This window comes from Meriones unguiculatus, chromosome 18, assembly GCF_030254825.1.
Source record: "Meriones unguiculatus strain TT.TT164.6M chromosome 18, Bangor_MerUng_6.1, whole genome shotgun sequence".
NCBI classification, from domain to species: Eukaryota; Metazoa; Chordata; class Mammalia; order Rodentia; family Muridae; genus Meriones; species Meriones unguiculatus.
This window is the reverse complement of record NC_083365.1, coordinates 36,921,891-36,939,890: the sequence shown is the minus strand read 5'-3', so window position 1 is coordinate 36,939,890 and position 18,000 is coordinate 36,921,891. Positions and strand designations below refer to the sequence as shown.

Sequence of the window (18,000 nt, the reverse complement as noted above, 5' to 3'; positions counted from 1 at the left end):
TAAATCACTTAAAACAAACAAACAAAAAACTAAAGAATATGCCTCCATAAGATGGTTTTGTGTTTTCTTAATTAGTGATTGATGGGGAAGGGTTCAGCCCATTGTGGGTGGGGCCACCCCTGCACTGGTGGTCCTAGGTTCTGTAAGAAAGTAGGGGACACAAACCAATAAGCAGCAGCCCTCCATAACCTCGGCATCAGTTCCTGCCTCCAAGTTCAGGGCCTGTTTGAGTTCTTGTCCTGACTTTTGATGACAGTAATCTGGGAAGTGTCAGCCAAATAAACCCTTTCCTCTCCAACTTGCTATATAGTCATTAAGGTTTCACTGAAGCACTAGAAACCCTAAGACAATATTTTCAAAGTATCTGTGAAGTGAAAAAATTTCATCCCTGGGCTGGGCATGGTGGTACATACCTTTAAACCTAGCACAAGCAGAAGCAGAGGAGGCAGGGGAGGTGGGGAGGGCATCTGTGAATTCCAGGCCAGACTCATCTAAATATTGAGTTCCAGAATAGTCAGGGCTACATAGAGAAACACTGTCTCAAAACAAAACAGAAAACAAGCCCAAAAGGTGAACATTTTCTATAAAGATTTTATTTATTTATTTATTTATTACACATAGTGTTCTGCCTGCTTACCAGCAGAGGGCACCAGATCTCATTATAGATGGTAACGGGCCATCACGTGGTTGCTGGGAATTGAACTCAGGAATTCTGGAAGAGAAGCCAGTGCTCTTAACCTCTGAGCCATCTCTCCATCCCCCGAACATTTTCTAAAATAAAACAAGATAAAAGTGATATAATAACTAAACACAAGTCCTGTAACTTGATTGAATACTGATTTGTAAATACCTCCTTTAAACACAATTGGGAATGGAGGGTGTAGCTCAGCAGTTAGTGCTCAGACGGACATGGACTTGATCCAGCTCATATACAAAAAAAGGACACTGTTAAAATAATTGTGGAAATTTGCATGTGGACTAGGTAGTAATTAATGTCAGGAAATACTTGTAAGCATTCTTGGATATGATAAATGGTCTTGTGAATAATAAGAGAAAACGTTCTTAGTCTCAGAAAACACAAATTGATTTATTTGGGGGATGGATATAATTTGCTTTTAAACTACTTTGCAAATCAACAACAACAACAAAACAAACCCCCACAAACGGCCAAATGTAGCAGCACTTAGGCAGCAGAGGCAAGACCATCCTCATAAGATTGAGGCTAATGCTGCTAAAAGTTCTTCCATGGGAGAGAAGTAAACCCTGAGTAACCCCCCTCTTAAGGTCCCAGTGATGAACTGAGGAAGATACACCAATGTTCACTAGGTGCGGAGTTTATCAGGCTCACCTATGGAGCAACAGGAGAGGGGCTGAGGACAGTCAATAGGTGACTTTAAAGCAGTCACACTAGAAGGGTTGCATCCAGCAGGGATGAGGACTTCCGCGTGGCTAGGAAGACGCGGATGGAACCCTTTCCCCTCCTAGATCCTCTAATCCCTTTCTCAAGACCCCAAGGCTATGTACAGTTAGGGCAGAGTTGCTTTCAGTTGTTTGGGAGGTGTGGTAGGATACTCAGATGAGGGTCCCAAGACCCTTCCCAACTCCTCCTCCTCGGTGGAGGGTAAAGAGTCAACAGGCCTAGCTTGCAATGTAGCTTGCCTAGCATGACGGGTAGTCTTGTGCTACTCCATCCAAGGCTGCAGCGTGAGGCCTTGTCTCAAAAAGCTAACAACCAAACCAAAACAGAGAAACACACAAATATATCTGTAAGTACATGCATGGAAAGCAAACATGCCAAAAATGTTAATCTCTGGAAGTGGTAGGCACATTTATTTAGAGTGTGTGTGTGTGTTTAGATGAGTGGGTGGCTTACAAGTACCGTGGCTCAAATGTGGAGGTCGGAGAACAACTTGTAGTAGCTGGTTCTCTCCTACCGTATAGTTTCTGGGCATTAAATTTAGGTCATCAGGCTTGGCAGCAAGTACCTTTCACCCCCTGAGCCATTTCACTGGCTCTGAACACACACACACACACACACACACACACTTTTTTTTGAGATAGGGTCTCATATATGGTAGGTGGGCTTCTAAATAACAGTAAAGAATGACCTTGAACTCCTGATTTTCCAACCTCAACCGAGTTTTAGAATCATAGGCCTGTGGGTTTTTCTAGTGCTGGGGATCAATAAAGGACTTGTGTATGCCAGGTGAGCTCTCTGTAGACTGAGCTATATTCCAACCCTATTTTCTGAACTTTTATCTTTAAAGATAAAGATGATAAAAAAAAAAAAGAAGAAAAATAAAAGTAAAAATTTGTTGCTGTTGTTGCTTTTGTTTTTCGAGACAGGCTGTCCTAGACTCGATTTGTAGACCAGGCTGACCTTGAACTCAAAGATCCACCTGTCTCTGCCTCCCAAGTGGGATTGAAGGCATGTGCCACCACCTCCCAGCTGGTTTGCTCGCTTTTTTTTTTTTTTTTTTTTTTTTTTTTTTTTTTTTTGGTTTTTCGACACAGGTTTCTTTGTAGCTCAGGCTGTCCTGGAACTCTCTGTAGACCTCAAAGCTGGCCTCCACCTGATTCTGCCTCCTGAGTACTGAGATCAAAAGAGTGAGCCACCATTCCTGGCAAGACAAATTGCAAAGAGATATGAGCCATGTATGATAGTTCAATTTTATAATCCCAACACTAGGGAGATAGGATGATCCAGATTTCAAAGTCAGCCTCAGCTACACACTGAGATCTTGTTTCAGAAAAACAACAACAACAAAACAAAACCTCTGCATATTTTATACTTAATGTATTTTGCTTGCATGTATATCTGTGCACCATTTTCATTTTCAAGAATAGCATCTATGGAGACTAGAAGAGGACATCAGATTCTCTAGAACTGGGGTCAGATGGTTTAGGGTTAGGGTTACTACTGCTGTGATGAAACAAGACTGAAAAACAACATGGGGAGGAAAGCAGTTATTAGGCTTACTCTTCTACAGCACTGTCCATTGTTGAACGACCTCAGGACAGAAACTCAAACAGGAAATGGACTGCGCCCTCCTCATCAATTACCAATTAAGAGAACGCCTTACAGCTGGATCTTACTGAGGCTTTTTTTCAATTTAGGTTCCCTCCTTTCAGATAACTCTAGTTTGTGTGTCAAATTGACATAAGACAACACAGGTGGTAACTGAGTAACCTCTCTGGCACCATACCCCAAGTTTGAGAAAGGGCCTCACTGTGTAGCTATGGCTGGCCTGGAGCTCACTATGTAGACAAAGTTGTCTTGTACTCCCACAGCTCTCTCTGACTCTGACTTTTTCTTTTCTTTCTTTTTTTTTTTTTTGAGATAGGGTTTTTCTGTGTAGCCCTGGCTGTCTTGAAGCTCACTCTGTAGACCAGGCTGGCCTAGAACTCACCGAATTTCACCTGTCTCTGCTGGGATTAAAGGCATGTGCCACCACCGCCCAGCTTTGTAACTCTTAACTCTGCCTCTTAACAGTAACATCTTTAAATGTCTTCACAATATTTATGCAAATATATACACACATATCCATATACACACACACAGGCTATTTTATAGTCTGCACTTTGGCTTAATTTTGTGGCTATCTTTAGAATTATGTATTTATCTTGTGTATGAGGGTAGGCATTCATGTACTAGAGGGCATGTGCGGAGGTCAAAGGACAGCTTTTTGAAGTTGGTTCTCTCCTGCCAATTCACTGGACGCCAGGATGAAACTCAGGTTTTTAGGCCAGCATAGCAAAGTATCTTCCTGGCCCATTGTGGATATCCTTCTAAGCTGGTTCCTGCACATCTGCAACAGTTTAAAAGATTGATACTTTATTGTAGGAAAGACTCCTGATGTATTCAGACCTCCAGTATCAAATGTTACTATCACTGTTACTATATGAACCTTTGTTTACGCGTCTGATGGCTTGGAGGACAAATAGAAAGTTCTTGACTAAAACGAACTTAACTTTTGTTGTTTTTCCAGACAGGTTTCACTGAACAGCTCTGGTTGTCCTAGAACGCCGTAGACCAGGCTGGCCTCTGCCTCCCGAGTGTTGTGGTTAAAGATGTGCGCTAGCACTCCCGCCCGGCGACTTCATTTATTCTTAAGCCAAACAAACGTTTTCACTTTTAGTTAAATCTCAGCTGCTGTGGTTATTCCTATCTATAGACAAGGAAACTGAGACACAGAGAAAGCAAACTGCCCAGGTTACTCCCTCTGGTGAGGTGAGAAGTCTAGATGCAAAGCAACATTCGTTCCGAACTATTAGTGCAATTTTGCAGCCAAGAAACAAACCTTGATGAGATAAAATTCCGGGTCTTGTGGGGAATGGTGACAGCAAAAATATATGCGACAGCCGGGCGCGGTGGCGCATGCTTTTAATCCCAGAGGCAGGCAGATCTGAGTTCGAGGCCAGCCTGGGCTACAAAGCAAGTCCAGGACAGCCAGGGCTCTTGTTACACAGAGAAACCCTGCCTCGAAAAAAAATCGAAAACCTAAAAAGCTAATACGGACTCGATTTGCTCCCCTCACCTCTGAGAAAAGAAGGCGTACAGAACGCTTTAGTAAGATTCCTTATCCCCTAAACATGAGCGGCACCTCTCGTTAAGTCTCAACTCTATTCCCTAAAATGGTCAGCTCGCTCGAACCGGACGGGTTGGCAGTCAGGCTCCAACAGGGAGGATCCCAACTCTGCAACTCAGTCATTGAATTCCAAGAAGCGCGGGAGCTCACGGACCAATGGGCTGGACCTTCCCGGCCGTCCTCCGAAATCCGGACCGCGGCGTCACCAGTTCCGGACCGTGACGTCGGCTCCCGCGCCGGACCCGCCCCCTGGGATGCTCTGCGCTTGTGCGCCGCCAATAATCCGGGAGTTGCGCCCCAGCCCCGCCCAGTGTCCCGGAAGTGAATGCGGAAGCGCCTCACACCCCCTCTGCCGGCTGGGGCGCAGCCATTTTAATTCATAGCTGAGTGGGCGGCGGCGAGTCTGGTGGCGGCTCCGGCTCTGCTGGGCAGGGGGTAGCGATACTGGTTCTTGGGGGGAGGGTGTCTTCAGTTTAATTTTTCCCTCTCTAGCTTTTCATTGCCGGCCGGTGTGTACGTTGTAACCCCCCCCCCCCCCCGAGGCCATGTCAGGAGACGCAGCCGCGGAGCAGGTGAGGAACGAGGGCGGTGGGGCCTCGTGGCGACCTTTTTCAGGCCCTGCGGGTGCGAACACTCCAGCCGTGTTCGCGTGAGGAAGGGCTCTCTGGAGGTCTAGCGAGCCCAGGGGGAACGGGAGCACACATCCCCCGAGGTCTCCCAGTAATTTGGCTTCTCCGTGGGGTTCCCAGAGCAAGCATTTGACTTAGACAATAGCTGGGTCTTTGCTTCGCCCTGTTCCTCGCAGTTCTCCGGTCGGGACGGTTTATTTGATCCCGTTTTGTTCTGACATGTCCCAGCGATGGCAGTATCTCCCTCTCTCTGCTCCCTTGTCCGCCGCCCTCTGAAATAAAAACGAAACCAGCCTGGAAGAGTAGGCCCCGAGAGAGCGAAGGTCCAGAAACAGCACGGCTGTACCGAGCTTTGGTTTCGTGGATTCGCTCCCTTTTTCTCTCTCCTAGGAACTTTGTTTTTTGCTTTTGCGACTACGCAAACGTTGCAGAATTTGCTACATTGAAAACTGAAAATGTGCTTTAGTATCTTAGCACCACCTGTTTGGATGGTAGATGGGAATACTTAGGTATTTTACAAATCAGATTTTTAGATAATGAGCTTTCCCCCTTTTTACTGTCTTTCCTTCCTTCCCTCCTTTCCTCCTTCCTTCCTTCCTTCCTTCCTTCCTTCCTTCCTTCCTTCCTTCCTTCCGGGTTTTTCTGAATAGGTGCGATCTTGTGACAGTCTTGCTTCCTTGGCCTCCAGTACAAGGATTAGCTTCTCCAAGTCGGGTTCTTTTGCTCTTATATCCTAAATTTTGTAGGGTAGTATTTGCCTTTTAGTGTAAAAAACAAAAATAATTTTATGAAAGATGTATGTTTCGATCTTGATCCTTGTATATTTTTTTTAACATACAAAGTCCTAAATTTAATATTGCTGGAACAAAATAAGCTTGTAACCCCCCCATTCCAGTTTATAATGGAAACTATTGGAGGTTGACAGATGACATAAAATAGGACTGTTTGTTAATGAAGTGTAGGTAAACTGTAACTTAATTACTTTGGGAAAGTAAGCAACACTTGCTTAAGGACTGATTTCATTCCTGAAGTCTGGGCAGTGCTTTTGCATTTTTGCTTATTGAGGTTTTCATTGGATGTGTCTAAAATTCATTGTTTTACATAAAATTGTAAAGAAAAATATTGCCACGGTTTTGTTTGCAGAATTTTGTTCGGTGTTTGTTTGTTTTGTTTGGGGCATGCTGTTCCACCCCAGCTGGAGATTGAACCCAGGGCCTTGTTCATGCAGGGACGCTCTCAACTGCTGAGCTAACAGCCTCAACAGTGTGATGCTTTAATGAAAACAGTGATTGAGACCTTATAAACCGTCATCCTCCAATCCTCTTGTATTTTGACAGTGGCACTATGTAATCTTGCCTGGCATGGAACTTGCTTTGTATACCAGGCTGGCTTCGAATTAATGGAGGTAGCCTACCTCTAAGGCCTTTGGAATGCACCACCATATTTAGCTTTTTTTTAAATTTAGGACTATTCTATAACTCAGGCCTTGAGTTCAGTTGCAGTTCTTCTGCCTCAGCATCCTGAGTCCTGAGAGTATAGATACAAGCCACCATAACAGGCTTGCCTTCTGTGCATTTTAGTATGCTGTTTACATCAAAAATAGTTGAAGAATTCATGACACCTATTATAATTTTCACCAGGCCCAACAATGGTTAAAGGTTTTGTCATATATATATGTATGTATATATAGTATCATATATATACACATATATATAGTGTTACATATATGTGTTTACACATGTGTTTCTTGTGTATGATGGTGCTGTGGCTCAAAATCTAGGATCTTGCTCCTGTTAGGCGAGCGTCTACTACTGATGTTTACCTCTAGCCTTGACATCTTCTCTTTCTCTGTACACATTTCTTTGAAAGTTGACATATCAGAGTGCAGCCCACACTATTTCGACATTCTCTTATATAATGACATCAATGCTTATGTAACTACCATGCCATTGTCCCACTCAAAATCTAGTCCTACCTTATTTCTGGTTGGGTTTTTTAATTTTTATTTTTTTTGGTGGGGATGTTGTTTGGTTTGTTTGTTTCTTGGCCCTGTTGTCCTGGAACTCACTGTGTAGATCAGGCCTTCCTTGAACTCAGAGATCTGCACTGGGATTGGAGGAGCACACCACTAAACCTAGCTTCTGGTTGTTTTCTCTTATTGAGAGAGGGTCTTACACAAGTTTGTAGCTGGTGGTGACCAGCTTGAATGTCTGTCTTCCAAGAACTGAGATTATAGGTTCCTGCAGTGGCTTGATAATGATGTATTTCTAACATAATCCATATTCGATTTGTGATTTATAGGGTTGTGGATGCTGCTCAGTTGGCAAGAGTGCACAAAGCTCTGGAATCCAAGCCAGAGTAGATCTTAAACTTTACCTAAACCAAGCTTTGTGGCAAAAGACCTGTAATCCCAGCAGTCAGGAGTTGGAGACCAGAGTCAGTGTTGGCTACATAGTGAGTTTAAAGGTAGTCTGGGTTATAAGAGACTTTGTCTCATAAACAAAGACAAACAAAAAGCAACCAAACACCAGAATTTGGTCTGGGTAAAACACTGAATCCTGTGTTTGCTTATTTTATAAACAGTTTTCCTGTTAGACTGCACCTTCTCCTCTCCTCTGTTGTCTGTTTGAAAAGACAGTTATTTTATTTTGAGATTGGGGAAATTTTTGATGGTGTCATCTAATAGACTTTTACTCTATTATCTTGGAGAATTTATACTTGGGTTTATTCTCAAACTTGATAGTTTTGAAGTTAATGTCTTTGATACACTGTAATTAAAAGCATTTGAAAAGTCTTGCAGATGGATGTATGTGAGAGTGTGAATGCGTATGTGAGGGGCTCCAGTGTGCTTGGTGGGATTTTGGAGGTCACAGGACAGCCTTTGAAAATCAGTTCCCTCCTTCCACTCTGTAGGTCCTGAAGATTAAACTAAGGCTTGGTGGCAACGACCTTTACCCTGGGACATTTTGCTGGCCCAAAAGGCCAGGTAGATGTGTCAAACCCCTGTTTTCCCAGGGTTCAGGTTGAGGCAGGAGAGTGGGAGCCATCCTGGACCATGGAAGCCCGTGGAGTCTGGTCCCTCTATTGCTGGATACAGATAGTTGTGAGCCAGTGTGGATGCTTGGGGCCCTCGTCGGGAAGGGCAGTATTCACTTTCTTAACTGATGAGCCCTCTCTCTAACCCCACTTTTAAAATGGAATTCTGTCTACAAATCAAATGAAAACACAAGGTAGCACTTTTTGCTGATTATTCCACTGTTAATGATAGATATGTTTACTTGGTTGTTGTGGTTATTGCTAGAGGTCTTCACGGGACTGTTTTCCCCAATCGGTAATCTGTTGATACTGTTCTCTTCAATAACCATCAGTTGACAAACTTGTAGTAAGTTGGTTCTTAATTGGAGATAACGAATAGTTGGCTTTTAATTGAGACAGTCTCACTGTATAGCTCTGGCTGTCTAGGAAGCCTTTATGTAAGCCAGACTGTGCAACTTGCTGCCATCCTTCTGCCTCTGCCTTCTGCATGCTAGGCTTACAGGTATATGAGGGTTTTGCTTGCATGTTTGTATATGTACTACATGAATGTTTGGCCCCCAAGGCTGTTAGAAGGGGCCTTGTGATCCCCTAGAAATGGAATTACAATTGCTGGCTGTCACCTGGGTGCTGGGAACTGAACTTAAGTCCTTTGTAAGGGGGCTCTTAACTACTGAATGATACTCCAGCTTCCCAGCATCCCCACCCCAGCTTTGACATGTTTAATTATACATTTCAAACATTAAAAAAAGAAATAGTATAAAGTGTAATGTGTGCTCCTGTTTTTAATGATATTTAGTATAAGACAATTGTGAGTAGGTAAGTTGGTATGATTTTAATATTTCTTAGGAAAAATGGACTTCTTTATTTGGCAGTAATTGTTCGTAAGAGTATCAGGTCTTTCTCTTTCTTTCCTTTTTACAGACCTGCTCTTTTCTATTCCTTCCTCTGCCTTCATTGCATTGAAATAAATCTTAGTTACATTGTCATTTGACTTTTGCTAAAAGTAGTAATTAAATTATACTTTAAAAGTATAATGGGTTATAAAATGTGACTTGGCTGTACAGTTCTTGGTGTTTAAGACAATGGCTAGTGGAAATCTGGAGAAATTGAGTTCTTAAGATGGCCTCATATGGCTAGAAAGATGGCTGCGTCGATAAGAGGGCTTGCTGCCCTAGAGGACTGGAGTTCAGTTACTTGTGCTCACATAGAGATGCTCACAAGCACCTTAACTCTGGCTCCAGTGGATCCAATGCCGTCTTTTGGTCTTTGGGCACCTGCACACATCTTGTGCACATAAATGACAATAAAAATCTTTTTTTTTTTTTTAAACGACCCTTAATTATGGGTAAGAAAACCTAAACAGAACTGAAGACTATTAAGAGACAAGCATGGTGGTACACAGCAGTGACTCCGGCATTTAAGAGTTCTCTTGGCGTGGAGGCTAGTCTGAACTGTATAGCAAGTCTTTCTCAGAAAGGAAAGAAAGAATAAGAAAAGCATTGTTCTGGTTTTGTGAGATGGGGTCCAAGCTGATTTGGAACTTGTGGGACTCCTGCCTCTTCCAGTCTTTCTCAACCAGAAGAGTCATGAGTCTGTTTTCCTGCTAGTGAAAAATAGCTTGGAGAGGATAGAGAAAATGGGGAAAGTAAATGTAATGTGTACTTCTTAATGAGAAAAAGTTGAAGTCCTTATAGTATTAACTGAAACCTAGTTTATTTTGCTAGTATTTAGAAACTGTTTAAAGGTATCAGTATTATCAAGTCATTTAAAAGTCAAGCTGGGTGTGAGGGGAGACGATTAGGAAGAAAGCAGGATAACCAAATATGTTAGACAGTGTATTTTTGTTTGTTGGTTTGGTTTTGATTTGGCGAGGGGGGGGGGAGTGTTTTTGTTTGTTTGTTTCGGTTTTTCCAGACAGGGTTTCTCTGTGTAACAGAGTTCTGGCTGTCCTGGACTGGCTTTGTAGATCAGGCTGGCCTTAAACTCTCGGATTCACCTGCCTCTGCCTCCCTGAGTGCTGGGAACTAAAGGCGTGCGGCACCACGCCTGGCTGGACGATGTGTTTTTAGACTCAATTTTTTTATATGCTTAATAACATTTTTCCATTATAACATGTTCTGTGTTCCTCTCTCCTGTTTTTAATGATACTTAGTATAAGACAATTTTGAGTAGGTAAATTGGTTTGATTTTAATGTCTTAGGAAAAATGGACCTCTTTATTTGGCAATACTTGTTCCTCAGGGTATTAGATTTTTTTTTTTTTTAAGAGCTGTAGTAGAAAGGATCTGTTAGTAGACATTTTATTTGTTGTATGTTAGGTTGTTGTTGTTCTGGACATAAAGGAATGTATATACCACATAAAAATCAGTATTCAGGTGTTTGTATCTATTCATTACTATTGCCAAAAATCAGTTCATGGTTTTAAGCTTTTCTACCATATCTGCATTCCTCCTTAAACAGAACCCACTTGTTATCTGGGTCATTTTATTTGGGCAGTTGGCAGTCAAACAAGAAAAGATCTAAAGGGGATTTGAATCAGTGAGGTTTTATTTATTTATTTTGTTTTATTTATTTAATGGTAGGATATCTTTATAGTCTAGGCTGGCCTGTAACTCTGGAGCTTTGAGTTATAGTTATATGCTGTCTTAACCAACTATTTAAACTATAGTTCGGTAGATAATTTAATTTGGTAAATATTGAATAAATTAGAATGACAAAAACTGTGTTCTTTACTCCCCCACCCCCGACAGGGTTTCTCTGTGTAGACCAGGCTGTCCTTGAACTCACAGAGAGCCACCAGTCTCTACCTCCCTGAGTGCTGGGATTACAGGCCTGCGACACCGTGCCCAACTACTCCCCACCCCTAATATTTATTTGTTTGTTTGTTGTTATTGTATATGCAGCGTTCTGTCAGCATGTACACCTACATGCCAGAAAGGACACCAGATATCATTATAGATGGTTTCGAGCCACCATGTGGTTGCTGGGAATTGAACTCAGCGAGTGCTTTTAACCTCTGAGACATCTCTCCAGCCCTGTTCTATTTTTCTAATGTTCCATTTAATTTAGTGAGCTAATAATATCTTGGCTACTTTTGTTTGAAAAGTTAAGTTTTTGCTTTTTTTGTTTGTGTGTGTGTGTTTCCTTCTTTTGTTGTTGATTGACTGGGTCTTTGGTAGCTCAGGCTGGCCTTTAATTCCATCTGCCAAAAGCTGGAATTACAGGCATGTTCTCAGCTCAAAAGATTTCTTTTTCCACGGGTGACCTGCTTCAGCCTCCCAGATGCTAGATGATAGGTTTGTGCCAGAACCATGCTGGACTTTTTCTTGTTTTTTGGTACTATTGAGGATTGAACCTTGGGTATCAGGCTTGTTAGACAAATGCTTTACCTCTGAACTATATCCCTCGCCCAAGAGTTTTCTTAACGGTGATTTTTCTTTCATTGTTGGGTATGAACGTTGCTTAAGGTAAGCTCATGCTCCACAGAGCTACTCCCCCAGCCCTTTCTATTAACTTCCTAGGGGATTAAATGATTATCTTTATTACTTCAACCAACACCTTACTCCCTTTTTTTTTTTTTTAAGTTAAATTGAATAGAATTTTTGTTTTTGGAAAAGTTGGAGGGATTGTTGCTGTTTAATACCAGTAACAGACTGATATTGAACACGGTTCATGTACATTGGCAAAAGAACATAGGACCAGCTGGCATATAGTCCTGCATGTGACACCTGTCTTGTAATATACTTTATTCATTGAGCATACTCAATTAAGTTTGTGCTTATCCTAAGAAAGTCATAGAATGCTGCTGTGACCTATTTTATTTTTTTTGTTTGTTTGTTTTGGTTTTTCAAGGCAGCGTTTCTTTGCACAGCCTTGGCTGTCCTGGAACTAACTCTGTTTACCGAGATCTGCCTGCTTATGCCTCCTGGATGATGGGATTAAAGGCATATGCCACAACAGCTTTGCTATTTACTTTTCTTTTTTCATACAACAAATAAAATGTCTACTAACAGATCCTTTCTACTACACCTCTTAAAAAAAAAAATCTAATACCCTGAGGAACAAGTATTGCCAAATAAAGAGGTCCATTTTTCCTAAGACATTAAAATCAAACCAATTTACCTACTCAAAATTGTCTTATACTAAGTATCATTAAAAACAGGAGAGAGGAACACAGAACACTATATTCCTGACTGACCTGGAACTCAACTATGTAGACCAGGCTGTCCTCAAATCCTATACAGATCTACTTGCCTCTGCTTCCCGAGTGCTGGGGCTAAAGGTGCGCACTACCACTTTGGGCCTGTTTTGTTTTTTGAAGAAGATTGCAGGGAGAAATGACGTCAGATATGTACTATCTACAGTTTTCTTATTTTATCAAAAATTCAGTTAGGATCATTTAGTTTGGGAATCAGCTTATAGTTAATAGATACATGATAGTTGGAAAATTATTTAGAACAGATAGAATAAATAGTCATGGAGGTAATAGTCATGTTGTTTAATGATATTCCTGAGGAGATTTTTGTCATTATGTTGAACACTGTACAGTGAACTTGCTTACACAAACTATATGTTACATCCGGGGGTTTTGTGGTAGGGGAATATGTGAATGTGTGTGTGTGGCCTGTGAGCCCATTGGTATAAGTTAATGGCAGAATCTTATTTGTCTGTTGCTCTAAGGGGTACATTGAACAAAAGAAAAATAATACAAAATGAAAACAAGGTGCAAGAGCAAATGATGCAGTGAGGAGCATTGCTATGGAGTTTGGTAGAGTACTTGCCTGAATTGCCTAAGGCATTAGGTTTGGATCCTAGATGGGGATCAAAAAAATGAATAGGGAAAGGAGGAAAGTAGAGAAAGGAAGCTGCTTCCTAGCCTAATGGGGTTTATTTGGTATTTTCCATGGTAGGAGTGGAACCCAGGGCCTCAGGCATGCTAGCCAAATGCATTTTGCTTTGTGAGATGGGGTCTTACTCTGGAACTCACTGTGTACCTTAAGCTGGCCACAAACTCATGGCGGTTCTGCCTCACTCAGTCTCTTAAGTGCTGTGTTACAGGCATGAATCACCCTGCCTGAATAATATTGTTGTATAGTACACTGTTTCGACAGGATCTGGCTATGTAGCTGAGGCTGCCCAGAAACTCATCTTGTTTCCACTTCCTGAGTAAACTAGGGTCTAACTTTCTGGTGGTGGCATTAAAGGAATACACTGCCACACCAAGTTCATACCTTACTATTTTTGTTTGTTTGAGATAGGGTCTCATTTTGTAGCTCTGGCTGGCCTATAACACTACATACACCAAGCTGGCCTCTAACCCACAGTGGTCCTCCTGCCTTTGCCTTCTGAATATGAATCACCATGCCTGGCTACCCTTTACTCTTTTTAAAGTTTTTTTGGTTGGTTGGGTTTTTGGCTTTTCTAGACAGGGTTTCTCTGTAGCCCTAGTCATCCTTGAACAGCCTGGTCAACAGAGTGCAGGATTAAAGGTATGAGCCACCACCTCACCTTTTTGAGGTTTTTTTTGTACTGAAAAATAATGAGTATGTGTTACTCTGTTATGTATCTTGATTAAAAACATTGTATTTAAGGCAGCAATGCAATTGTTGTACTATGTGTAATGCTAGACCTTTGTTTATACTAGACAGCTTCATTTTCAACACCAGTAATGCATTGAAACTGATGATCAAGATGTCATTAAACTCAAATATGGAATTTCCAAAGCCATTATAGAGTCTTTTTTTTGGCACGTGACACCGACTAAAATATTATGCCATATACTGTTTCTTATAGTCGAGTTTGGGACTCATTTTTGTTAAAATTATGTCAGTGCTTTATGCTTTATGAAAATACAGATGTCTGTGCTACGATTTTCAGACTACTGTGATTTTGGTAGACTGAGAATTTTCATTTAAAGCATGTACTAAAAAAGAAAAGAACATGTACTGGAGGTGATTTTAAGTAAATGAAAGCTGGTAAACCTCAGAATTCTAAGGAGTAGTATTAAATTCATTCACTAACTCACGCTCTCTATGATAGACCCAGAGTACAGAACAGACTGACCTTTAATCCAGTCTTCCAACTTCAGATTTCCAAGTGCTGGGATTACAGGCATGAACCACCATGCCCAGCTAGAAGTTGCTTTTAAGTATATACTTGACAAAAATAAGTAGTAAAACTGCAGAACATATAAGAATAATACTATACTGACTTTCCTCCTTACTTCTTCCTAACTATAGTTAGTATATTCAATAATAGAAAGTACTTACTTCAAAATGGGAATAAGGCTCATCTCTTCAATTGGTCATAGAAAAGTTTATTATCCAAGTATAAGTCTAAATCCTCTTAACCCCCCATTCTTTTTTTTTTTTTAATGATATCCTTTCCCCCTTAATTTACAGATACACACATACACACACACACAGACACATACCATGTATATATTTTTTTGTTTTGAGAGAAGATCTCTATGTAGCCCTGTCTATCCCATCCTGGAACTCAAAGAGATGTACCTGCTTATGTTTCCCAAATCCTGGGATTAAAGGCATATGCTATAATGCCTGGATCATTCATAGTTTTAAAGCCTTTTTAATAATGTGTGTGCATATGAGTGCAACTGCCCTCAGATGTTAGAGGCATCAGATCACTCTAGAGTTGGAGTTACAGGTGGTTGTGAGCTACCCTATAAGGATTCTGGGAATTGATCTTGGGACTTTTGGAAGAACAGTAACTACTAAGCCATCTCCACAGATCCTGCTCTTCCCATATTTTTGATGTGAGTCACTTAGGAGAAGCCGGTCTCTTTTTAAATGTGTGTATGTAGGTAGCCCAGGGTGTCTTAGAAGTTATTACATAACCTAGGCTGGCCTTTGAATTCCTACACTCTACCTGCCAGAACCTCCCAAGTGTTGGGATACAGGTGTGAGCCATCATGCCTGCCTAACTAAGTTAATGTCTATTTCAGTTTCACTTTGACCCCCTATTCAGTTTACCCTGGATAGTTATTTGGGGAAAACTCTGTCTTTCCCTTTTACCTCCCTAGTAAAAACAGAAAGAATTGCATATTTTCTTGTGTTTTTATTTTTGTTTTTTGATGCTGGAATCAAACCCATTGCCTCATTCATTGCTAGGCAAATACTTTAGCACTGAGTTATATCCTTAGCCTTCGTTATTCTTTAAAAAATATTACTTATTGGGGTTGGAGATATGGCTTAGCGTTTAAGAATACTTGTTGCTTTTGCAGAAAACCTGGGTTCAATACCCTGAACACCTGTGTGGCAATTAACAGCCACCTGTAACTTCAGTTTCAAAGGATCTGATGCCCCTATCTTGCCCTTCTGGGCACTGCATGTATACAGTACACAGACATACAAACACAGAAAACATAAATACACATAAAATAAAAATACATCTATGACATGGCTCTTAAAAATTACTTTTTACTTGAGAGCTGAGGCTCAAACATGGAGCTTTAAGCTTGCTAGACAAATACTCTATCTACATCTCTTTTTGCTTGTTTGTTTTTTGAGACGGTTTCTCTGTGTAGCCTTGGCTGTCCACTGCCTGCCTTTGCCTCTGCCTTCCTGAATGCTGGGATTACAGGCACGGGTGCACTACCACACCTGGATTCCTTCCCTTTTAAAAGAAATTTTTTATTTTTATTTTATGTGTATGAGTGTTTTGTCTGCATGTATGTTGGTGCCATGTCTGTGCCTGGTGCCCCTGGAGGCCAGAAGAGGGATGAGATACCCTGGAACTGGAGTTAGAGATGGTTGGGAGCTGCCATATACGTGAGTGCTGAGAGCTGAACCCAGGTCTCCTGAAAGAGCAGCCAAGGCTCTCCAGCTTCTCAGCTAGATGCTTAAAAGGCCACCCAAATGTACAACCATTGGTTGGGGAATAGCTCAGTACTGAGTTCCTGTCTCACATACCTAAGTTAATTAGCCTATATACAAAATAACAGCAGACATCTTTTTCTTTGTTTTATAAAGTACTTTTTTTTTTTATAAAACATTGTTTGGGGTTAAAACATTGTTTGGTTAAAACAGGGTTTCTCTGTGTAGTTCTTGCTATCCTGGAACTCACCCTATAATCCAGGCTGGCTTCAAACTGCCTCTGCCTCTCTGGTGCTGGGAATAAAGGCATGTGCCACCATTGCTCTGCCCTTTTTTTTTTTTTTTCTTATGTTGATGTTTAAGATATTTTCTTTGTGCTGGGGTTGAACATGGAGTCTTACAAATACAAGTGATCTACCACTTAACAATGTATTTCCATCTCAAAATACTTATTTTTAAATGGGTTCAATATTTAAATGGCTTTAATATTTGACATCCATTTTAACTTTCTAATATAAACATTGATAAAACTTACATCTTTAAGAAATCTCTGGGTATCTTGGCCAGGCATAGGGGCTTCTCCTTGGGATACAGAAATAGCTGGATCTCTTGAGCTGAAGGCTAGCTAGCCTGGTCTACACAGTAAAATCCTGTATCAAAACAAAGAGAAAAAAATGGCAGTGCACCTTTTAAAAGAGTGGCTTGTGTGATATGTGATTCATGTCCCAATGTTATTACTAAAATTAATTGTTAGAATGGGACCCAATTATGTAATGCATAATAAACTTACTATAACCTCCATTCTTGTAGTCAATTATAATATAAGTTGTTATTCACAGAGAAAAATTAAGTGATAACAAGCCCTGGGGATTAGTGTAGCTTTTATTATATTTATTTAGTTTAATGTTCCTACCCTGCTTGTTTCCCACTAGTGTTGCCTGAAGGCAAAAGCTGGATTTTGGTGCTTTTTTGAGGCATGGTTGCACTATGGAGCTCTTGCTGTCCTGGAATTCAACTTGTAAATAGGCAGCCCTCAAACTCAACAATACACCTGCCCCTGCCTCTGAAGTTCTGGGATTAAAGGCTACCTTTTGTTGAGCTGTGTAGTTGCAACCTTACTCTCTACTGCAGGTGGGCGCTAGAAACTTGCCCTCAGTTTTCCTTCTGTGTCCTGTTTCTTTGCTTTAGCAACAGAACCAGGAAATAAATAACCCAATTCTTTATGGAGACTATGGAGACTCGGTGTATCTTTTAAACTATCTTTATGGTGTATCTTTTAAAGTATCTTTATTAGTATTTTATATTGGGTTTCAATGTGACATTTTCATACATGTATGTAATGTATTTTGATCATATGTATCCCCTTTATCCTCTTTCCTTCTCCCTCTGATTCTCTTCTGGAACATATAATTCCCCCTTTTATACTTTCTATCTTCCCCTTTAGGGAGCCCAGTGAGTTTTATTAATGTTGCTTTCAAGAGTGTGGACATCTTACTGTGGTCATACCACTAAAGAAAATGTCTCTTTCTATCCCAGCAACTATTAACTGCCTAGAGATGCCCAGGAGGGGCCTAGTGAGCCCATGTTCACTTTACAGGTCTAATACAGATAATCACAGCTGCTGTGTGTTCTAGGATACAGTGATGGTGTTCTGCCAGGAAAGCAGTAATCTGCACCACACCCCCTTCTTCTGGCTTTTTAATCATTTCCATTCCCTCTTCTGAAGTGAGCCCTGGGGAAGGTAATGTAGATATGGAAGTGACTACTTTGACCAGTCATGAGTCTGTGATAATTACTACTGCTCACTGCAAACAGAAGCTTCTTAGCAAACCTGGCAGCAGCACTAATAAATGGGCACAAGCATATTTAGAAGGCAGTTTGACGGGTGAGTCATGTTTATTTAGCAAAACAG

At 41.1% G+C, this 18,000-nt stretch overlaps 1 protein-coding gene and 1 long non-coding RNA gene across 3 annotated transcripts in view; one reads left to right on the top strand and one right to left on the bottom strand.

Annotated features, from left to right (window-relative positions):
• Positions 1-632: 632 nt before the first annotated feature.
• LOC132649023 (uncharacterized) lies at positions 633-4,764 on the bottom strand. 2 transcript variants are annotated; one of them, XR_009587416.1, is made up of 3 exons: positions 4,302-4,764; positions 3,973-4,109; positions 633-771 (listed from the first exon to the last, which is right to left on the bottom strand). It is a non-coding gene; the product is annotated as an uncharacterized LOC132649023 (long non-coding RNA). The 2 variants fall into 2 exon arrangements; XR_009587417.1 differs by having other exon boundaries at positions 4,539-4,764.
• A 161-nt stretch (positions 4,765-4,925) lies between these two features.
• Positions 4,926-18,000, top strand: part of Cstf3 (cleavage stimulation factor subunit 3) — a 71,736-nt gene continuing 58,661 nt past the window's right edge. Inside the window, exon 1 of the mRNA XM_021646368.2 lies at positions 4,926-5,161. Within this exon, the coding sequence (XP_021502043.1) occupies positions 5,135-5,161 (27 nt within the window). The 5' untranslated portion in view covers positions 4,926-5,134. The remainder of the gene's footprint in view (positions 5,162-18,000) is intronic.